At 46.7% G+C, this 23,752-nt stretch overlaps 1 protein-coding gene across 25 annotated transcripts in view; it reads right to left on the bottom strand.

Moving 5' to 3' along the window:
• Window positions 1-4,849: 4,849 nt before the first annotated feature.
• The window catches only part of LOC117212313 (protein turtle-like), a 155,703-nt gene continuing 136,800 nt past the window's right edge, over window positions 4,850-23,752 (bottom strand). For 11 of the 25 annotated variants that reach the window (XM_033457013.1, XM_033457024.1, XM_033457019.1 and 8 more), the window contains 9 exons: window positions 20,076-20,363; window positions 19,591-20,000; window positions 19,014-19,285; window positions 18,563-18,735; window positions 16,889-16,969; window positions 14,903-15,088; window positions 14,571-14,798; window positions 14,232-14,325; window positions 4,850-7,161 (listed from right to left, as the gene is read on the bottom strand). In XM_033457013.1, the coding sequence (XP_033312904.1) occupies window positions 5,967-7,161; window positions 14,232-14,325; window positions 14,571-14,798; window positions 14,903-15,088; window positions 16,889-16,969; window positions 18,563-18,735; window positions 19,014-19,285; window positions 19,591-20,000; window positions 20,076-20,363 (2,927 nt within the window). In that variant the 3' untranslated portion in view covers window positions 4,850-5,966. Of the gene's footprint in view, window positions 7,162-7,821; window positions 7,833-8,427; window positions 8,503-9,573; window positions 9,801-10,572; window positions 10,867-14,231; window positions 14,326-14,570; window positions 14,799-14,902; window positions 15,089-16,888; window positions 16,970-18,261; window positions 18,331-18,562; window positions 18,736-19,013; window positions 19,286-19,590; window positions 20,001-20,075; window positions 20,364-23,752 lie in introns of those variants that run through there. The other 14 variants (XM_033457033.1, XM_033457035.1, XM_033457020.1 and 11 more) reach the window with 11 other exon arrangements.

Below are 23,752 nucleotides of genomic sequence, written 5' to 3'. Positions count from 1 at the left end.
GAAATCCTCCGATCGTCCAAGAAAACGGAGCGACGCGGTAATTTGGTCGACGACGATTCAATTGCGTTTTGAGACGAGCGATGGCGATCGTTCGACGTGATCGATTTGACGGACCTCTCGAAGTATTTCGCGACGACACGCGGCCGCCGCGATGGTCGTTGCGCTCTTTTAGCAATGAAAGTATCACGAGAGGCAGATTTCTAAAATAACGTTTGTATTTATTAAATTTGAACGTTATAAACTATGGTATATTGCATATATTATATTATATACGATACTAACGTAATATATTATATTAATACACGATAATATAATATATTATACACTATCGATATAGGTATAGTATTCCGTTTTAAAAAGCCGGGCAACGTGTTAGTACGTGTGTGACGGAATGGGAACTAGTATCCCCGTTCCGTTTCGGTTCCTACAAACGTATCAATAAATCGAACTTTACTCGATAGACCTCGTGCAGACGAGTGCATCGTATAGTTTCTATATGCATTTATTTGTGTACGCGTTTAGAGTTGCAATCGGATCGGTGCGCTCATACGTATCGCGCATACTTCTAGAAGGGATTGGAGTGAACGTAGAGATATCCCACAACACAGACTCTCTTCTTTTTTCCTTTCAAATGTCGCTTTATTTTTCACTTTTATTTGATAATAAATTGTCTACAATTTGTCCTAGGTTAGTACGTCTTGGAGTTTTCGTGGGGGGAGGTTCGCGAGAAAGCATAGGTCAATCAATAAAACGGTGGAAAATGGAGGTGAAAGCGAGCACTCGCGAAGGTGACTAACGAAAACGCGCCTCTCGTTCGTTTCTATTCGTTCTCATTTCTCTCCTTTTCTTTTATTTACTTCTTTCATTTTGTTGCTCGGTTGGAAGTCGCGCGTGCAACAAGAAAACGGACGATATATATAAGCGAACGTAGCGAAGACAGACGATACAGAAGAACGTTACGATAAGAAGATTATATTCGATGCACGCGCGCGGATGCATATCCGGCGATTGAAGAACGCTGCCACGAACGGAAATCAAAGGGTGACTTTTTGTAAAACGAAAAAAAAAAAAAAACAACGGGTATGGTTGAACGAACGGTTGGACGTTGCCCTAGAAATCGTCGGTGTGCTCGATGCCGATAGACTTTGAACACTCGAAAACTCTCGTCGTACCTGGAACTGCGACGATCGTTTATTTTGAAAAACGGATCGCTTGCTATCGGCGCAGCGTCGCTAGGACGCCGTCCCTTCTACGTTCGTCTCTTTCTTTCTCTCTCTTGATCATTAAATTTTGTTCACGATTCGTTGCGGTTTTTATCGATCGAAGGAAAACTCGCGTCGATTATTCGAAAGAATGCGGAATACCGTGATGGAAATGAGAAGATCGTAATACCGGTGAAAAATAGTACCCGAGAGCCATTGTATAATAGTAGCGCGACGCTGACGCTGTAAACTCTAAACGTACGCGATCGTAGAGACCTCGAGTCTCTTTGGCCATTTTGCTAGCCTGCCGTCTACGCGCGCGATTCGACGGCTCGACTTTCCGAAATATTTTACGATTTTACGTTATCGCAACGCAGAGAAACATAGTACGTAGTATGAAAGTAAATACACGCGATCGTTTTGAACGTAGTTGCTAACCGATCGATCCAATCTCGCGCGATCTCTAGCTCGACCGCGACGAATACCTTTCTGTTAGCTGCTGCACGTGGTGGATTCGCAAACGTTCTGCTCCGAGGGATGAAAATTTCACTCGCGACTCTGAAAAATATGCTATGCCAGATGGCTTTCAGGTACGTAAAGAGCGAATACCTAAATTAATTTCATTCACATCCGGCGGTAAGTTCATACTCGCTCGAACTCTAAATAAATAACGCGACTAAGATAAATCGCAAACGAAAAGAAAGCCATGACGATGACTCGAGGTAGACGGAGAGCAAGAAATGGAAATACGTAGATATGAGAAGTAGAAAAGTGAAAGGAGATAGGGAAGTAGAAAGATGAATACGATGAAGATGCAGAAGAGGAAGAAGATGAGGACAGCGGTTCTTTTTTTCAGGAACAAAAAGAACAAACGCAAAACGAAGCTATCGATAATGAATGTTGATGACGAACGTTACACGAACGAATTCACGATTCAACCATATTATTCATTTAACACGCGATCGCGCCAAACCATTAATCCTTTCTCCCGTTCTATGTCGTATCCTTTGTCTCGTTCTCTATATACATGCACACGTACATATATATTCCTTGCTAAATCTCAGACTCTTTTAGACGATATTCGTGGCATTGCCACCTATTGTTGCCGCACGATTACACTGAAATTTTAGCGGCGGCACCTCCGTTCGTCGAAGGCACCCCGTCTCGTTCTCTCGTCTTTTCGATTTATCGCGATCGTCGACACTCTGCGCGTATTCTTGAGATCGTTGTATCTAACTATGATATATCTACACGTTACTTATATGTCTATATCGATTGGTTGGTTTTTCTCTTCTTTCGCTCGCCGTATTTTCTCTTTGCTCGACCGTTTAAACAGGCAAAGGGCCACACGGGTAAAGGAAGATCGGTTAAAACGTCGACCCACGGTCCGATCCTCTCCCTGTGCCTAGACATTTGCTCTTTCGGCTTTCTACGCGGTACCGCGTCATCTCGCCGAGTTCGACTCTTCGATCTGCGAAAGGAACAACGGATGATTTAAATCGATCATGGCCATTCGACGTACAAAAAGATTACCGATTGATTGCTCGGTTCCTTTCGTTCGGCTGAGAGTGCGTCCTCGTTATCGATCACCGGTACCGCGTGCACAGTGCGCCACTCTTTGCTACCAGGGAACCATACGGCTTGATCGGGACACGCCTCTAACATCCGATTTTATTATGATACAACAGCAACGATAGTTCAAAAATCGCGGCGTGGCCCGATCATGCATGCTCCTCGAGCTTCTCCTCGCTGTCGCTTCGATCCCGAGTAATAGTAATTAATTTAACGAATTAATCGTCGCTGCGTTCGTCGTTCTCGTTGATTAATACGCTACACGCTACGTCGTTTACGATGTACAATATCAATTAATTATCAAATTATTAATTCAATCATTAGAATTACTTTAGAATATTGGTACTCTTTAGCGTCACCTCCGTTCTTTCTTTGTTTCCATCTTATACGCTTCTCTTGTTCGTTTATTCCGCACTCTTTCTTTCCTTCTCTTTCTCACGCACGCTCATACACTCAAACAGATACACTCTTCTCTTCTATCCCGCACTCTATCGCATAATGTAGCACTCATCTCACGCCGCACTCATTCAGTTACATCTTAACGGAGATTATACAGAGCGTCCTGCCTCGACAGCGTCCGCGTCGTCGTTTGCACTTGTCGGCTATATGGCTTTTCGTCGAAGTATAGTTGAATCGTGAGTAGAGCCCTTGCTATTATATTTATATAATATAAGTATTTATAACACGCACGTATAAATAAATGTTTTGTACTATAAAAAAAAGTAAAATGCTGAGACGTCGAGGGGAAATCGCGCGGCGCCGCGGCCCGAGAGTATTCGATTGCTCCGCAGTCGCAGCTGTTGCTTTGCTCTGTGTTCGCACGTAGTGTGCAGTTGAACGGAAAGTAATCAAGAAAATTTAACAAGAGGGGAGGTAGAAACCAAAGAAGAGGAAACAGAAGTTAGAAGCGGCTTTCGATTAAATCGAAGTAACACGTTATAATTATCGTGTAAAGTATCGCGGGTGAATACGTTAACATCTTTCTCATTCGTTTAGGTCGCGTTCTACTCGATCGAAGTTAGCCCGTATTTGCATCCTCGAACACTCTGTGGGCCGTCCACGAGCTTCGTCCTCGACTCGAGATGATTTAATACAATGCGTTTGGTGAGAATTAGGTAGGTCTCGAAGAACGCTTTTCGTGTGTGCACGTGTGCCGCGTGTCTGGTATCATTCGTACAACACTCGCTCGTTCGTCATTCGCTCGTCCTCTCTCTCTTCGTGTACGCGCACGCGTGTGTGTGTGTGTGTGTGTATGTGTATTTGCACGTGCACGCGTGTATGTGCGAATGTGTCGCCAGTGTGTCTTGTACTGTCGATAAGAGTGTGTACGCGTGTGTAATTCTTTTGTCTCTAATGCACGGATCACGGCATCCAACGGCGATGCTTCCACGCGAGTGCACGATTCGCGATCTCCTTTCGTATGTATATTGGTTTGTCAGTCACAGGAGCTCTTGCCGCGAACGCATTCCCGTTGGAAGGAACGGACAGAGGGGAAATAGTCGTCGGTCCCATTGTCGTCGTTCGCTGGCAGTTCGTGAAGGAATAGCCTTCGCATGGCAAAAGTTCATGCCGAAAGTCTCGACCCGAGCAAAATGGGCTCGCGACGAGGGTGGGCGAGAGAAAAAGGCGGCGAGCAGTTCTCGATGTTTCGGAATGCGTGCACGCGCGTGTTCGCAAACTCCGTGGCCGTCAAGACCGTGGCTAGATTCAAAGAACGTTACTTATTCTCGTTTACTTTACTTAAGAAAAATTATTGTGCCGATAATATGTTGGGTCGCTAGCGAAACCCTAAACAGGCAGTGCAGTACGAGTGAGTCCTTAAGCAATTTCCAGGCAAGCTTCGGCCTAATATCACTTTTCGAGTCCATTGCTCATCGATATAATTAACTTTTTAATTTATTTTTTTTTCTTAGATTCTCGTGTGTATGTGTGTGTTTGTATGTGTGTTTGTGTGTGTGTGTATGTATGTATGTATGTATGTATGTATGTATGTAATACGTGTGTGGTAATTCTTCGATTATCTTACTTGTGTGTTTTCTTATCTTCTTTTTTTAGTTGCATCGCATTCGCTTTCATTTTTTTTGCTTCATTTTTTTTTTGTTTTTCTTTAATTATTACTTACAGTGTACGATTAAAGTTACTCTTACGTGTCGTTTTAAAAGATATACGGAGCACGGTGTAGTTTCTTTGGAGTATCATGCCGTCTCTCGTCTTATCGGTATTTCTCTTCCCCTGAAATCCGATTTCACGTTCCGTGCCAATCGTTTCGCTTAATTCCTCGGGCGGGAACATTTAGTTATCGGTTCGAACGGAATCGGTTCTCTACCGAGTTGTTCTCGGCCTAACGTCCTCCGGCTTCTTGCTCGCACTTCCATTCGCTAAGAAACTCATCCGCCTGATTTTCTCTTTACTCGATAATATTAGTAACGCTAAAAATCGCGGTCGTCCGAATTGGACGTAGGCGTCGTTAGTACACGCGGGATATGACCAATAACGATCGTCGAACTCGAATCGTCCCCGCCTGCTCGAACCGTCTTTCGTCTTCCGTCGCTGGATCCTCTGGAACGTCGTCGATCCTCCTTGTGACATTCCTTGACTGTCGGACGAGAGAAGGGGGTACGAGAACTCGTCTCGTACGTCGCGTTTTTCCTTAAATCAGCAACGATCGGACTCGGACGATGTGTAACTTCTTAACGTACAGTTCTACTACGTTAGTTGTTCGCATTGGTGAAATTTATGTATCCTGAGCTGACGTTTGTAACAGCCTTTTTTTTTGTAGAGATGGTTGCCCAGCTGGTAGAATTGACTTGAAGTTGCCTACATTTGAATCGCGTACGATGATCCTCGTTGTGCTTTAACAGTTGGTCTCCGATGATAATCACGGCGACGTCCGCTTGGAATCGCGTTTGCATAACTTTCGTCACAGCCGGGATTTGCTGGGATTCGTCCGCTTCATCGCTCGCCCGCGGCCTTCGAGATTGTTCTTCCGTTCTTTTCTCTTCCGATGTTCTCGAGATGTCTTGATTTGCGAATTTGCTTCGTTCGCAGAGCGTTCCGTCTCTCGTTACGCGTTCTTCTCGTTTCCGATTGACCACAAAAGAGACGAAGAAGCAACGAATCGGAGCAGATATCCGATGATGGAACTATATGGAAATCCAAGGAATGCAGCTTAGTTACTAGTGAACAGTGCCGTCAACAGGCGCTTTCGAGATGCGCGCTCTGTCTTCTCCTCGCTTGCCGCTGTCGAAACTGATGGAACTCGGCCTTCATCGCTTGCACTCTAGCCTCGATGTTGTCCCTGCTGTACCTCGGCGTCTGATGATGAATCGTATGCACCTGGTGAATGTGTGGCACGTGAATAGTGTGAATCTGATGCACCGGTGGCCTCTCTTCCCTGGTCGGGGTGGAGGCGGATGTAGGGGTCGGCGTACACGAGACAGGATCGAACTCGTAATGTCCATCGACGCTGCCAGCGTCCACGGCATTTTGGATGTGCGTGTGCTCCACTTTCGCTTGATCCTGAAGCTCCAACCATCGGCCAACCAGGGGTGGCGGCGGTGGTCTGTAAGGCGGTGGTCTCCACTCAGCCACTGTACTACCGCTCCTCGAGCTCTGATTCTGTTGCGAGGTGTTTTTACTGCCGAAGCCCGAGCTGCTAGACCTACTCTCCGGCGATGTCTCCAAGTCTGGGGACGCTGCCAGCTCCGGGGCAGACCTCGCGTGTCTCGCGTGTCGAGGAGGCAGCCTCGCTCTCGATCTACCAGCAGATTGAGGCGGCGAAGAGGTCGCCAACGGTTGAACGGGTACGAACCTCCTAGACTCGGCGTGGATCGCCTTCAACGAGGGAAGCTCCTGGCTGTATCGCTGGTGCACGCTACGAAGCTGAAGATAATCGGGCGGCGTCGGAAAGGAACGTTCTCCGGACGATGGTTGCCTGACAGAACTGAGATCGCTGAAGTATAAAGGCGTCCAGGGGACTTGCGGCCCGCTCGGTGAACTGGCCAAGAATCTGGGTGACGAGATCGTGCAGATTGCTGGCGCTATTCTAGCCAACGAGTTCACCGTTCCGTGATGATGAATAGACGGCGGTAACCCTCCGATGGAGACGCCGCTACCATCGGACCTGAGGCTGAGTTGACTGGTGCCGACGAGCGGTCGCCGCCAGGACGATTTGAGTCGCTGCTTCGGCAGGAATCCACCGTCGTCGCTGCTCGAAGCGTCCAGGATGCTGTTGTTCGCCGAGCTGAGGACCGAGTCTGCTACCACGAAGCGGCCGTCGGCCGCGCGTGAGATTTTACCCAGCGGTCGGCCGCGGCACGAGTCCGGTGTATCCGGGTTCAGAATCTCCCGCAGGAGATTTAGACCTGGTACTCGGCTTTTTCTAGGTCTACGGGTAGGACAGAACGAGCGTTAGAGAGTTCGCAATGGTGGCCGTTAACTATGGCGACGCGATCAACCCCGTCGAAGGAATTCCGAAGCGCTATGTGCTCATCGAGACGAAATTTCGATCGTTAGAAAACAAGGAACGCTCTTTTAGTCTGGACAAGCTCGACTCGGTTCTATCCCTGACAAATAAGAAGCATGGCGGGCGCAAGAGTATTCTCTGTCGAATATTGAAACAGTTTGAATATCGATCGACTTCCTTCGACGATGTTAAACGATCGTCATACACAGCGATAAACGTGCAACAACGACGTAAAAAATACGCAACGTTAACACGAACAAAAAGGAAAGAAGGAGCTAGGAAAACAAAACAACGTAAAGGCAGACGTACAAGTTAAACGTACAAGATAATTATTGAGAATTAATTACGTATACGTATAATAACGAATAATGGATGCAGGCGGGAAAGGCATGCGCATGCGCATTCCGGTGCACGAGTGGTCGGGCGTGATGTGGATCGTGGGCAGGTGGGCGTTGCCAGTGAGTGGATTTTTCTTTTTTTTCTTTTCTTTTTCAATATTTTTTTTTTTTAGATTTCATTGCCCAATTTTTTTTTTTTTTTAGTGATAGCAATCGTGGATTTAGGTGCTCCGAAACTCGTCACCTTTTCTCCTCCTTCGGGTCCGGCAGCAAGGAAAGATGGGGGAGAGAGAATGTTGTAACACAACGATTACATTCACAAAAAACAATATCATGGCGATAATGATAAGAAATATAACTCTAAATAATCGAACGTTACTTCTAGGCGGTGATATTAGGGAGCAAATAGATAACGCGTTTTCCTGTCGGGATCGCGTCTCACGTTCTTCCAAAACTCGTTGCGTTTCGTCGTGCGTTCACAACGGAATAGACACAAAGAAGGCGAAACAAAATCGTAAATCACACACGATAAATAGGTGTCGGATGACTGCGTCCGCGAAAAGAAGAGAACGGAAAATAGAAGGAATACTCGGGGTAACACGGAAAATTACCAAGTAAAGAGAATGTACAACAGATCATTGCGCAACGATACAAATATATAAAACGGATCGATGGTAGAGGAAGAGGGGATTTAAGCATAATCAGACAAAAATGTTCATCGATCGTAGGGGAAAGAGCAAAGTTTCGTACAATGACGAATAATCGTGTAAAAACGACCAACAATGAATAATACAATGAAAAATCGTGTCTAAATGCAGTTGAGGGTAGAGCCGCAGTGAAAGCGGCTTACCTATGTTTCTTTGCTTATGTCCGTGTGTGATCGAGTGTGATCGCGTCTTTTTACGGCTCGTCTAAAATCGATAGACTGGAAACAACAAAAGAATACAAGAAGTTTCGGTTAAAATTTCGATCGATGGGAAGCACCCTGATTACTATCGCAACGGTTCCATTGCATTTCTTTTGTCTTTGTTACTTTTGCATCTCTTTTTATCGTCATGCTCGGTGAAGCGTGACATGCTACGTGAGTGGAAAGAGTTGAAAAAGCAAACGGGCGGACCCCGCGAAGCCTCCCGTTTGCTCAAGTTATTTCGTGTAATCGAGATCGTAACGTGAAGAGGAGAAAGAGAGAGAGAGAGAGAGAGAGAGAGAAGGGGTTAAAGGTGAGAGTGAATGCCGCGAACCGAATCCGGCGAATAGAGGGAGGTCGTCGTTGCGTTTCGTTCGCCGCACCGAAACCGTACCCGAAATGTCCGGGTGTTAACCGGGGTCGGTCCGCGACACTTTTAAAAAATGAAGCAAGCTATCGATCGAATCTTTAATAAGAATTATCTCAGTTCGGTGCATCTACGAATACAGAAATGTTGCGCGAAATCCATGACGTTTCAATATATACGAGCAAAAAAGTAGTCACAGCGATCTCGATGGTTTCGGGGTCCGTTTCGATACGAATTGTTACGTCGTGATTACATACAATCGTCATTTAACCGGTTAATCTTGCTAAACCATCGACTCGCTCGTATCTTAATTATCGTCTATCGATTGAGCGAGTGGCACAATGAGAGACGACAGACAAAAATCAAGTGAACAAGTCGGGTGAACGTGAGTGATCGTGAGTCAAGTGAGCAAAGTAGATGACAGAAAGGAGTGAATAAACGTATCAGTGAGAAAGAAGGACAGCGACAGTTATGAGTGAAGTATCATTGCGACTGGCAGTTAAGAAAAAAAAAATGAAAGGTGAACGAACAAGTTGATCTATGATGTACGGTGATCACTGTAGAGGCGAGATCGAGAATGAACATCGACAAATGCAAAAGTCGACGTACATGATATATTGAAAGAGTTTCAATCTACGTAAAATGACAAGGACTAGCTTCGTTTGCCAACCTCAATCAATTGCGAAAAAGAAGCTATGTGTCTTGATTAAGTAGCACGTTATGTTTAAGCGATTATTCATCGTTTTCAGCTACTAGAATCTACCGTCTTTCTCGTCTCGTATCTATGTACTCCCTAAGTCCGCCCAACGAAGGTATTTAGGGTACTGACTGGATGTTACTAGTGTGACTCCTAGCTGTATTGCCTGTATTGCTGATCTCATCTACAGTCATGACAATCATCCTAAGTAGTAGATAGTAGTAGATGGTAGTAGTGGTAGATTAGTAGGTCCTAGCAGGTAACATTGCAGAGCTGTAGTCTCGCATAGTAGGTAGTAGTAGTAGTAGCAGTAGTAGTAGCGGTAATAGTACAGTAGGTAGGTTGTAATAGTAGTAGTAGTAGTAGTGATAGTACTGGTAACGGACAAGTCCCAGCGGCAAGTGGCGTTTGCTCGCTCGATCGATCAACGACGAACCACGAGTATCGATCGAATCGTTTGACCGATCGACATATCGTTTGGCAATTAGGTGTTTCAGATACACACAAACACATACATGTATGTCGTCGGCGAGTTCTTATTTTCGTGGTCTCGGGAGCAACCGTTGTCTCGGGTACGTAGTAGTAGTAGTTGAGCGATGGTAGTAGCCGTACTATAGTAGTAGCAGTAGTAGTAGCAGTAGTAGTAGCAGTAGTAGTAGCAGTAGTAGTAGTAGCAGTAGTAGTAGTAGTAGAAGTAGTAGTAACAGTAGCAGTAGTAGTAGTAGTAGTAGTAGTAGTAGTAGTAGTAGTAGTAGCAGCAGCAGCAGTAGTAGTAGTACTAGTAGAAGTAGTAGTAGTACAATAGTAACAGTAGCGGTAGCAGTTGCAGTAGTAGTACTAGTAGAAGTAGTAGTAACAGTAGCAGTAGCAGTAGTAGTAGTAGTAGTAGTAATGGTAGTAGTAGTTGTAGTAGTGATAGTAGTAATAGTAATAGTAGTAGTAGTAGTAGTAGCAGTACTAGTAGTAGTAGTAGTAATAGTAGTAGTAGTAGTAGTAGCAGTATTAGTAGTAGCAGTGGTAGTACTTGGTTTATTTTCAGTGTGGCTAGCGGAGGTTAGGCTTACTGTTCCGCCTCTCTATGATAAACACGCTCTCGTAATCTCGATTATCGAGGTGGAGTGCGTGATGGTCACGATCACGGTTCGGGGGGGCCTGCTCGTGGACCGGCTCCGAGGTGGCAGTGGCGGGGGTGGTTACTTGCGTAGGAAGTGGTGGTTGATGAAGAGGTTGTGGTGGTGGTGGTGGTAGTTGCGGATTCAACGGGCTGCAACGGGTCAGCGTCGAGACTGACTCGCCGCACGCGTTTAGATTTGTCGACCTATGGAAAACACAGAGAGAGAGGAGGACAAGAGACGCCCACGTTTTCATTTATAGCTCTTCTTCATATTCTTTTCCTTTCTTTCTTTCTTTCTTTCATTTACTCTCTTTTCTCTTTCATCGTTTGCCTTTCTAGCCGCGTTTCCTCGTCATACATCTTTCGTACTATCGCGATTGCCGTTCGTACGAGAAACGAGAGAAAGAGGGAAAGAAAGCGATTAATTCCAAACCCGCTGGAGATGTCTTTGTGCCGAAGTTACACTCGTTCTAGTTTTTTCTCTCACATCCGTCGCAGCACATGACGCGACGCAGCTACGACTATCGACAGATTTTATCAAAGACTACTCCGAGCTCTTTCTCTCCGTAACCCTCTCGATCTCCGGCAAAATTTCTCTAGCTCGCGTGTTGGCTCTCTTCTGATCCTTGCTCTGATCGTGATCCTCGAACGTCGATCGTCGAGGTTCTATCAGCTCCGTATTCGTACCTCGTATGCGTGCTTTCTCCATCGATTTCGATAATCTACCGCCCGCAACTACTTTTATCTCCGAGTGTACACGTTAACACAACCAACGATATTCGAAAGGTATACACATCTACGGCTACGAATACGGAGCTGGAAACGATAATCTTGGCAGTGGCTGAACCGTCCAGCCCGTTCTGGATATACGTGTAGGTATAATCGTGCATTATTTGCTCGCTTCGTGAAAACCCCCGGGAGACGCGCGGTAGATACGTTCGTGTTTGCACGAGGGAGACTCAGTCGCGCCCGTGTAAATCGAGAAAAGGGCTTATCACGAGACCGACCAGCGAACAGACTAAAAGCTGTCCGAGAAGTATTCGTCGATTCCATTTTTCGTTACGATGAAGTCTCCATCGGTCGATTCGATTACCGTGACGTACAGTAGAAGCACGTAGATAATGCCAATGAATTAGCATTGCCGCGAGCAGAGTAATCGCGGATACTTTCGTGATATTTTATCACGTCAGATTACATCGACTATTCGAATCAATGTTAATGCCGCGACTGATCGCGTACATGAATTTAAGATTACTCGCGTAAACATCGAAAAGGCATTAATTAGATGAATACTTTGCGTAATCGCGAGCACGCTACGTTTTTACGATCGTTGGAAAAGATGCTCTCGCGATAAGCCCACAAGTAATTCGAATGGAACGATTGGTCGTGCCAGCGATTCAGAAAAAAGAGTCGTAAAATAAGCCATGAACGAGGAAAAGGCGAGGGAAAGATCGACGTGAATGAAAATGAAGGAAACGCAGGTGAATGATTTATCCGCAAAAATTTCTAAGAGTCAACGGAAGTGAACGAACGAAAAATAGAGGGGGAGGGGTTGGGAGTTGGAGTTGGGTCTGGTGGTGAATCGTGGGGAAGGAAGAAAAAAAAAAAGAAAACGGACGTCGAACGACAAACGAAATGGCTCGTCGCGGGAAACAAAGGCGACATACGATCCAGAATAGGCATCACTGCAGTCGTATTGTGGACTTTTGGATGCCACGATGGAAATCATAATAGTCGGCTGAGTACCCGTTACTACACGTGCAGTCCGCTTGGCGTGATTTCAAAGCTGAACACCTTATCATTGGTTATCGAGGCCGATTTTCATACGTACGTACGGTTAGTCGGGAAATGCGATGACGTCGGCGAACGTGCTCTTTCGCGATCGTACGTTTCCGTGCGATCATTTTCTCTCTCGAGAACTATTCTCTCTGGTGTCGTTCATTGAACGACCCGCTCTCTGTTTTGCTTTTGTGCTTGTTACGTGGCAACAGAAGCTGCACGCTGACGCGACGGAAGGCGAGCGCGAGGCTCGAGCGAACAGCGTCCGATCCGATCCCGGATCGACTCCTCTCTTTCCTTTTCTTTTTCTTTTATCGGCACGTGTTCCGAGATACCACATCGAGGGAGAAGAAAAAAGATTGGCCAGTCTTTCGGCTGGCGAAAAGTTGGATCGACCGAGGTGCGTATCGATCGCGGTCAGAAAAGGGAAAATTCGGATAGGATCTTTATTCTCGTGTCTCGCGTTTCGGTCGCGTGCCGTGCCCTAACTTCTCCCCCCTATTCGAGGATGAAATTATAAAATAAGGAGGGAAGAATTTGGACCATGTCCGTATTACCCAACACGAGTCGAATATGTAACTTGACGAAATCGAGTTATTTCGGTGGAAAACCGAGATCGAAACAATTCGGATCCAGGGACCAGGTCGAATGCAAAAGTATCGCTCGATTGTTCGCTCGTGCCCAAAGACCGCAATGCACACGCAAAGGCGGACGCCAATATACATATGTAGGTGCGTTGATCGTTTCTCCAACCTCGTCCAAAATACCTCTGCTGCTGCGGTTTAGTCTGCCGGTTTTTCATCGCCATGCGATGCATCTAACAAAAGTACGCGGCTCGCGTTCTATTATGTATTGCGCAAGATCAAAAGAGGGTTTTCATTTATTCTATCCTCGACTTTACTTTCCTTTGTATTATATTCTCGTGTATTTTACGTTTGTTTGTCCCATTATTTCTTTATTTTGCAACGACAAGTGGATGTGACTGCTGTTTTCGTAAAAGTGGATCGAGACGGCGAAAGGAGAGAACGAGTAGATTCTCTCCTACGTCTCTCTCCCGACTTACAAGTTACTCAGAGATATGTTATTAAAGAGAGTCTCGTTCGTGCAATAATGCTTACTTGCCTTTCACACGTCACTCGTGTATCATAAAAGATGGTCATCGAAACTCTATCGTTTGAATTTTAAACGCAAACAAGATTGTCACACGAACGACACGTCTATCATGTAAATATATATATATATATATTTTTTTTTTGATATATATATATATATGTTTGTGTGTATATATGTATATATATACATGGAAATATATATACATATATATACACATATATGTTTATCCGTGATAATAAAAATGTATATGCATAATATCAGGTATATATAGCTCGAATATTTTGTTTGCTATTAATTACTCGTGAGAGGTTTCTTAAATGCTTGCGGTGCTTCGGTCGCCTAATGCTCGTAAGAAGGGGTGGAGTGGACTTAATTGCTAGCTCTGGCTAAACCTAAGTGATGGATGTATATATCTCTTCAAGGTCGTAGCTGCACCGGCTTCACGGTCCTCCCTTTGTTCGGGCAGGGCGTACCTTTCGTTTTCACAATTATCCAAGCGTTCTGTTGATCGCGGAACGACGCTGAAACGAACCGTACACTCGAGTGCAGATACGATCTCTTCAGTCTACGTCCTCGATTCGTAATTAATCTTCGGGGGATCCCCCATCGGGGGATCGAAAATTTAGATAAAGTCGGAACCTGTGGGGAAGACAGAACTTTCGGAGACAGACACTCACTTTTTCAAAGGCACTGTTCCCTGGGGCCCTTGCCCTGCGCCGTTCCTGGCGTCGGTAACCCGGCAGGCCACCATACTATACGCTGAAAGCAGTTCTACAATGTTACAAGATTATGTTAAATGAGTAAGTGTTCAGGGTTCACAGGTGCTTGCCCAGCCCTGCGTTACCAGGCCGTTCTCGTCTCCTTTTCGAGTTAAAGGGAAAACCACGAATCCCAAGCGAATGTCAAGGAATAAATTGCTAGAAAGGAGACGAGACGACCTCGAGCCCAGGTGCAGGTAAGACTCGAAGGAATAAGTCAAATGACCGATTAACTCGCTCTGCGCGACCCAGCCCTACCTTTCTCCTGTTTTCGTCTTTTCCGTTTATTGCAAATCTTCACCGCGCATATGCTGAGGATGATCGCAACGATGAAGAAAAGTATACCGCCAACGACGCCCGCGGTGATCGCCTTGTGCTTCACTCGAGCCGGCACCGGGAATTTCACCTGCTCGCTGGCGCCGTAATTGGTCGCCGAGTTGGCGAACACTTGGAAATAATAGGTTCTACCACCGACCAGATTCTTCACTGTACTCGCAGTCAGAATCGTCGTGATACAAGAAAACATAAAAAAAAAACTTCGTTTAACCATCGTTGTTGTTTATTTGAGACAAAGTGAAAGAAGAACGTACCCAAATAGCTGGTTTCTTCGGGTCGTATCTGTCCCTTGTTGAGCGTTTTCCAGGGTCCGTCCGTCTTATACTTGATGGTGTAGTATTGAATGAGATGATTACGTTCCACAGGGGCTTCCCAGGATATCAGGAAACCGTTACTGACCTCCGTCACCGTGAGATTTTTGGGAGGACCTGGCTTTGGTCCTGACGATTTATATGGAATTAGTAGGGACGACAAAGAAACATTTTACATAAAGAATAAAGTGGGATATGTCCGGTGTTATACTCGACGACCATACTGTATGCGTAATTCCCTTCTCAAGGATTTCCATCGGGCGTTTATTCGCATTCCAGCGCGTAACTCTATGGTTACAGGGGAAACAGCGACGGAATTGGGATTACAGCCGCTAATAAGGCTAACGAATGAATGCCGGAAGTAATTAGGTCGTAACATTATATACATATGTAAGTAGTGACGAAAGCAGATGAGCTCACGCGTCTCCGATTCCTTCGAGACGTTTCATCAACATCGTCTATCCCGCGGCATCGTAATGCATTAACGTTACCGTTTGTCAAGATTTATTTGTCGTCGTCTCGGTGTTTAGTCGAGAGGAATTTAAAAAAAGACAAGCAAAAAAACAAGTAAACTTGATAAAAGGAGAGACTAATAAAAAAAACACGCGCGCGTACGTAGTTCTGCGTTGCCGATGAAATTCCCTGGCAATATTCGTAATTATTTGCATCCGTTAAACAGTATCACGGCACAATGCGATAAATTTTCACGATGGAAAAATATACGTGACTGAAGCGGCCGATATTTCTGCGATCGTTTCTGCGGTATTTACAATGTACCTATTTGTTAACTTCATTTCCGCGGTCGTGCACGCTGCGCCGAATAAATTGTCGACCACACAGCCGGCAACGTGTGCATTAGGAAATGTGCAAACGGAAAACAGACGCACACAAGGACACGTGCCCGCACCTCCCACACCTTGCTTCACCCCCTTTAACCGTGCAGGCACAAAAATATAAATGGGTTCTCGATGAAGGCGCCGCGCTGTGGCGTCCGGGAATACCGTGAATAACTGGAACGCGGTTATTGTATTCGCGAAAAGCTTTTTACCAATGTAACGGCCACGAGTGGCTGCAATTAATTCGCGCCGGTCGAATGAAAATTTCTCCCCGCAAAGGCGACCCTTGCGTTTTTGTTCGACCGTACTCGTTTCGATCGTCGCGCCGTGCGCGCTCGATGCGACCGAGTTCCACTCGAAACCAAACTCTCCGCTTCTCGATACCAGCCGCCAACCCTTCACCCCTCCTTTCCCTTTACTTTAGTACGTCCGTTTCTATTGAATTCGAGCACATTATCTCGTCGAATAATTTGGGGGAAAAAGTTCGTTTGTCGGATAGCGAGCGAAGCACGCGAAACAACGACGAGAATCGAGTCTCCGTCGACTGAAAGACGAAAAAATTCAGTGGGCCGAAACAGGTCCGTGTTTCGCTCCGAAAATAAACGTAATTCCGGCCGCGAGACGAAATCAGGCCGGACGACGAAAACGACCCAACAAAAAGCTAACAAACAGGCAGAACAATCGAAACGAGAACCAACTTGGTGGTCGACCGCGTGTCCCCTGTTAACGAGATTACGCGTTTCTCGACGCTTTCGGCTTTTATTGACATTTTACGTTGCTCGCGCGCTGTCGACAAAATTTACGCCAAGCCTGTACAGCATCGTGAATGACAATTGATTTCGATGCAAAGGCTCCGCTTTCCCTTCTTCTCGTGTTTATTGTCCCCTTCTGATCACGTTACGGTATTTAGACGTTTGGATACGGGGCAAGGATAAACGAGGAGAGATAGTCGATAGAAAACACAACTGGGAAAAGGCTAAAATAAATTTCATATTGAGCGCGACTGAAAGTGTTTATAAATCAATTACAACACGAAGAAAACTGTACGAATACACGCGGTAGAGTAAATAAATTAAAGAAAAGAAATTGATACCTTTCGGGCGCATGATTGGCGGGAACACTGGGTTGCCGGTAGAATCGGTCGGTAATATGAGAGTATTATGATCTAAGATGTCTGAAACGAGAGCAAAGAAAACGGCAATCGTGAGAAATCAGGTGGGAGTCGAAAGACAAGTGGATCCGGTGGTCCGGGGTGACTGGTCGTGCCTTAATAATAGGTCGCAGAGAACAGGATCGGTGCGGAGGAGATCCTCGCGAATCCGATCCACCGGAATTCTCGTTAAGCTGGCTGTAATCGTGTTACTCGAGGCGGGCTAACGAGTTTCGAGACCGTTGATGCGTAGACAGCGACGAATGGGGAATGGAAAGGGGCAAAAATTGAAGCGCGGGGAAAGAAAGATGCGGGTGAAGGGAAAGGGAAAGAGAAAGGAAAAGAGAAAGGGAAAGGGACAGAGAAAGGGAAAGGGAAAGGGAAAGGTACGTTGGACGTACCTGGGGTTCTCGTGGCACCACTGTACGAGAGAAAATTCGGATGGTTGTTCGTGGCTCGTTCCCGGTTATTAGCGGAAATTTCTGATTCCGACACGTTATTAATATGGTAATGCAGGAAAAATGGACGAATCGGGTCACGTTTTACGATCTCACGGGATTACGAATTGCATACGGATGTATGAAACAAAAATTTACTAGATATAGAAGTTAATGAATGTGAATGCGTATATGTGTGTGTATGGTAGAAGCGAATGCACGAAACGAAGCAAGTTGAAGATCGGCGGCGTCGCCCTTGTCTTTGCAACGACAACCGGATAAAAATCTGCACAAGCTCGTGTAGGAAAAATCAAGGTACAGTATGTACAAATGGGAGGCAATGACCCGACAGATTCGAGGGAAGGAAATAAAAGAGGAAACAGAATGAACGGCTCGATGGGTTTTCCGATACGATAAGTCGCGACGGAAGTCTTCGTTCCCTTCCTCTTTGCCTCTTCTTTTAGGTGAGGTGAGTTTTAACGTTAACTTTGAAATTCTCGCGCAGAATCGTTATTTCCAGCAACGAAGCTTCATAAACATCGGTCACGGAGAAGAGAGGGAAGCTTTCTTCCGCGCAAGGCATCTTTACGAAATCGTTCAACCGAGATTCTTTGTTAGCTCGTTTCGAAGCTCGTCCGTTTTCAGAGAGAACGAGCGAGCGAGCGAGTGAGCGAGAAGGAGCAGGAGAAAGCCCAGAATCGGACGGTTTTATGGTCGATCGCGTTCAAATACAAAATCGTCCCTTTGATTTCGGGGCTACAGCTTTCGCGATAGCGTCGAGTTGTTTCGGTGCTTGCCGCAGCCTCTACTCACGGAAACGACTTTTCCAACACCGATTACTAGTTGTACGAACAGCTACGATTGAAACGACGATCTTACCGCTTTCGTCCGTGGGTGGAGCATGACCGGCGCTCGATGATGGAGTCGCTGAGTGCGTCAGTGCCACGTCTTCGAGAGTGAAGCGATTGAAAAAAGAAGGAAAAGAAGAATTGCATAGGATGCGATTTGTTAGTCGTGTTAACATGAACAAAGACCGTTAATTGCAGCGATAGCGATATTCGTTCGAAAGTCGACTGTCGCGAAACAGAGAGTTCCGGATTGTAACGAACGATTATCGCGAGAGATCATACGGCACCTTGTATCACCGATCCGATTATACCAAAAGTTCAAAGATCGTTACCAAGTGTCCTGATGGTAATGAGTTTGCTCAGCATCCCATCGCCCAGAGCGTTCTTCCCAATCACTTGGAATTCGTACAGCGTACCTGGCGTTAGGCTGTTGATCGTTACCGTCGTGCTTCCAGACGGAGTTACTGGAATTGTTTTCCATTCCGACGTACCAGATTCTCTGTACCTGCGTTAAACGGAAACCAAAGCTTCCTATAAACTCAGTCCAAAACGTACATACTTAGTTCGACATTCGAAACAACGTACTCGTTTACGAGTTTGCTCTCGGAATGCCATTCTAACCGATATTACCGGCGCCACGTACCATGGTCACATTACGTTCCAGGTGAACATACTCGGAAATACTATTCCAAAACCGTTTGTACTTAGAAGCTACTTGAAACGCTATCAACAGTTTCCGGTCGACACGAGAATTCGAGTAAACAGCCGGAGTATCAAACTCACCAGATAGTATAATCCTGTTTGTAATCAGGTCCTCCAGAGTATCCCGGCAGCCAAGTCAACGAGACCGCGAACTCGGTCGCAGTCCCGGATACGTTGTACGGTGCGTGGGGTTGCGTGCCTTCAACGATCAACTGCGTGGAGGCTGATATGGTTGCCACCTCGTTCGACGCGACGCATTGGTAGAAGCCAAAGTCCGCGCGTCGAAGGCTCTCGATTGTTAAATTGCCACCGACGATTTTGGCCCTGTTGCGTTGAATAGACGCGCCATCCCTCTGCGCAATGAAAATCACGATGCAACTCGAGCCGAGCGTTAAACGACCAACGAGTTGGAGATGCCGCGAAATTGAAACGTGGTATCGATATCTCGACAACTCGTTGACCGATCAGACTTTTATTCCGCCGCGCGAGCGGGGTACTACATCAATGACAAACCAAAACGCTGCCGAAAAGTCTAGGATATACAAGGATTCCCAGTATCCGGTTAATATTCGCCGATTATGTTTCCGCTCGAGCGAATGGAACCTACGCGACTTTATTCTACAATACGTCGAGTACTCTTTTCGTATGCGATGCATACCCTGTGCCACTGTATCGTGGGCTTCTGCGTGCCCTCGGCTTCCTGAGCGTCGCAGTGCATTTCCACCGTTTCGCCAACCTTCTTCTGATAGATGGGTTCTGGTTCGAGAGTGAAGACGGGTGGATTTCGCACGAGGACCTCCATCGGCCCAGAACTTCCCTGTGTGCCCTGCGCATTGTAAGGCGTACAGGTGTATCGACCTTGATGATTCTCATTGACTCGTGTAAAGAGCAGGGAGCCATTGTTCATCACGACGATATCCTTCGTTTGATAAGGCTCGAGCAATCGTTTGTCCTTTGTCCACGTGACGTACTGAAGGGTAGGATTGGCTTTTATGTAACATTGGACCACACCAGCCAGTCGAAACGGCAGGTATTGCACCGTGGGAGTGAACGTGACCTTCGCTGGATCTGAAACGCCGTGTATTTAGCTGTAAAAGTCTTTCGATAGCAATTTTCGTTCGCGAAACATCGCCGATAACTCACATTCTACGTTGAGGTAAGCGCTGGCGCTTTGCGGGTCGCCGATGCCGTTTGTCACCTCGCACAGATACTGACCAGAGTCGTCGGCGCTAACGGGATTGATCACGAGACTGCCGTCCGGTTTGATCGATACTCTGGTGTCCAACGCCGAGAGTTCCGTTACCGGAGCTCCCTCGCGGAACCAACGTACAGTAACGTTGCCGGGCAGAGCTTTCGCCTCGCAGGAAAACTGAACTTTTTCGCCCTCCAGCTTGGTCTGGTTCGTTGGTGGCACGGTGATCACCGCTCCGCCTGCAAATCGCAAAGAATAACGTTAGAATGAATTCGCAATCGACGCAAATCGATGTGAAACGAGGCTTAGTCTACGCGATCGAAAAAAAGCCAGCGGATTGATAGCGCTCGTCAGAGACGATACCGATTTCTGGCACGCTAGCAGCTTGTCAACGTCAGTCTGTCTGACTGATGCCGGAAATGCGGCGGCCAACCAATATCCTGACCGAAACGACGAGCCCGTCGCAGGAGCTTTTAACTTGGCCTGGCGCGGAAGCGTATCACGAAACGAGATTTCATCGTTCGGCTGCTCGTGTCAATTGAGACCGCGCGAAAACCAGTTCACTAGACGACGTCGATAAGTAAACAAATGGAAAGAGCGATAGATATTCTCCATTTAGCGAGCCCGATGAATAGACGGCTCTATAATGGACGGGATTGTTATTTTAGAAACGTCGTTTCGCGCCAGAGGAAGAACTACGCCCCGAAACTGCGGATCGATTCGAACGAGAGACTCGTTCCGACCGGTGAAACGATCAACAAAGTTTTCGTTCCGCGGAATTCTCTTGCGTATTTAGAGCGGACGAGCTCGAATCGGTGACGAGTTCCGAACGGAAGTTACGCGGAGAAAAAGAAAAACAGAAAGAAAAGGGGCCCGCGTTTGAGCCAATACGCCGCGCCGCTTCAAAACTGACTGCCTTCTCTTTGGACGACTTTTCGCTTTGAGTGTTGGCAAAAAGACTGAACGGGACGCATTATATTTTCCTTGATATCCAAAAGATCGTCTCCTACGAGCATGCACGTAGAATTTTAAAACTTGCGAGACTTTCGAGACAGAGGAACGCATTCTCGGTCGCGCGGCTGAATATTTCCACGCATAATGGGAAGAAATCGATCCTGCGTGACAAAAGTCCTTCCAACTTTTCTTGGTATTCACTGGTACTTTCTGGAATCCGATCTATCTTCACTGGGCGGGAATTAAGCTGGCTGCCATTCTGGCTGCCATTCGTTCGTAGGAACAACCACTTTCTCAAAGGAAGGAGTCGCGCGCTACGAGTTCCCGAATAGATTTCCGCTGTTTCCGTTTCCACCTTCTGCACCGGCGAAACGCGCCAAGTTCATTGACGAAAATTAATCGTTATTCGATCGGAATCCGCTAATCGCGGGGTTCGTCGACCGCTGTGCCCCGAAACAATGAAACGGTCGAATCAACGCGGGATACGTAGGAAACCGCAAGCGCGAGCATAAAACGGTAGCGGAGCATGCCGCGGATTCCGCTATGTTGAAAACACACCAAGTTAACTTGGCGGACAAAGCGACGGAGGATCCTTACAAACGGGACGATGAAATTCAACGATGGAGTTCAGACGCGTGCGCCTCGCGGATGACAACGCGATGAATTTAGAAGCAGCCGCTCGATAAATATTCACAAGTCGGATTTAAAACTTTTCGCCCGCGAGAGCAATGAATCTGAGAATAGAGCGCATCACCGACGCTCGCTCGGAAACTTGAAAGCAATCGATACGTCGGTTTAAGACGAACAAAGCCTCCCAATCTTCGCTTTTATTACGAGCCGAGATTACAAAAGGCAGATGTCGCGACAGCGTTCGTGTTTTCGGCGATTCCAAGGGGGAAAAGAGTCGCTCGTCCGAGGGACACGATCCACGACCGAGAAGAAACGTCTCCGCGATAGAGATGAATTTCGGAGTAGGAAGCTCGGTAAATATTCAAAGAGCAGATTCAAAAGTTTCACGCTACCGCGGCACCGGGCGGAGCAAGTTGGGTTGAGCTCGGCAGCTCGAGGATCCTCCGCATTAATGGCGCAGTCTATTGGCGGTGTTTTATACGAGGAAGATGAGAGTCGTCTACTTTGCACTCACGGCTCGCGGCCGCTCGTTCGTGACCGCGCGCCCAGATTCCAGCGAGATTTATTAATGTGAAACTTTTGGTGGGCTTTTGCCGAGTCCTCCGAGTCTGCGTTCGCGACTGACACGGGTTTTTTACATATCCGTGTCGAATTAAGAGAGACTATCGAAAAATTTCGTCGAATGCATAAAAGTTGGCATTCGTCGAAATGATGACGCGAATTCGGTATGGCAAACCGATTACCTTCCTCTAAAATAGAGCGGAGAAGGGTAGTACCGACATGGCGCGTCGATCATGAAAATCGTCGGTCCATGTATTAAATCGGCCGGTCGTTAACTGGAGGAAAACCACGGAGGGGAAAGACGTCGGCGCGATGATGAAGACGAATGTTCACGCGGCCTCGTAACGAAGCTTACAAATCTGCGGCACCGGTGGCAAACGAGGCCAGGGGCTGAGGGGAGAAAAAGAGACGGTACGCGGAGTGCTCGAGACAAATCGCCTTTTAACTCGGGCCGCTGCGAAGAACATCCTAATTGGCTTTGACTACCACAACCGCACCGTCCGGGACCGACCTCCTAACGCGAATTTTATCGCGCGCACTCAGCGATCGATATCGCATCGACGCATCGGTTTACGATCTGCCTGGAAACGTAATGGATGCACCGGTCTGTCAGATATTTCCAATGCTGCTGGCTGTGGAATGTCCGCACCGACCAATCGTTATTATCCTTCCCGTGGGTTCCATCGAAAGCGCCTTTCAAACTCGCGAGAGATAAGAGCAGTGCGTTTCTTTTCTCCTCGTTGCAATAATACTTAGGCGATACCTAGAATTCCAGTTAATTAAAATATCCGTGCCGAAGGGAGCGTAGAAAGTTGAAACGGCTCGTTCGGTCAATTTTACGAGCATTCCGAAGAGATTCGGGAATTAAAAACGACGTAAAAGTTACGTCGTTACCCAGAACGGCCAACCGATCCCATCGGGGACGATTCCCCCGAACGAGACTTTAAGAACTTCCATAAAATCGCGAAAAAAAAACGCGACCGATATCCGCCGGAACTTGGTCTTACGAGTCCGAACGGTACGGATGGATCTTTCCATCGATCAACAGACATCGATCGCGCGCCTCCTCCGCGCGAATCCAGCGACAAAAACCGAACTGGTTGCATCGAGGCATTTTCTGACGACGCGGTTATCGGAATTTCATTATCGGTGCTCGATCGATTACCGTCTACCGAAAATACCCCGATAACTTCTAATAACAAGCCGCTCCGATAATTATCGTACCGATCCGACGTATATTAATTATTGGCACGTGCTAAATTCTTCCCCGCCCCTCATACCAGGGTTATAAAGTTCGCTGAATTTACCGTAAAACCGCAAGACAATTCGTTGCCTGCGGATGGCAAGAAGAGGAAATCTTGATAGGATCGCTAATGAATAACGAAGGATTCCGTTTTTGGGAAGTTTGACGAATGACCAAACTTTGCGACGCCGCGAAGATCAGAGCGTACTCGCAAAGGAAAATGGTGCACGCGGTTATTGC

This window comes from Bombus bifarius, unplaced genomic scaffold (genome assembly GCF_011952205.1).
Source record: "Bombus bifarius isolate JDL3187 unplaced genomic scaffold, Bbif_JDL3187 scf7180000008288, whole genome shotgun sequence".
In the NCBI taxonomy this organism is placed as follows: Eukaryota; Metazoa; Arthropoda; class Insecta; order Hymenoptera; family Apidae; genus Bombus; species Bombus bifarius.
The sequence above is the reverse complement of the archived record's forward strand: the minus strand, read 5'-3'. Positions and strand labels throughout refer to the sequence as shown.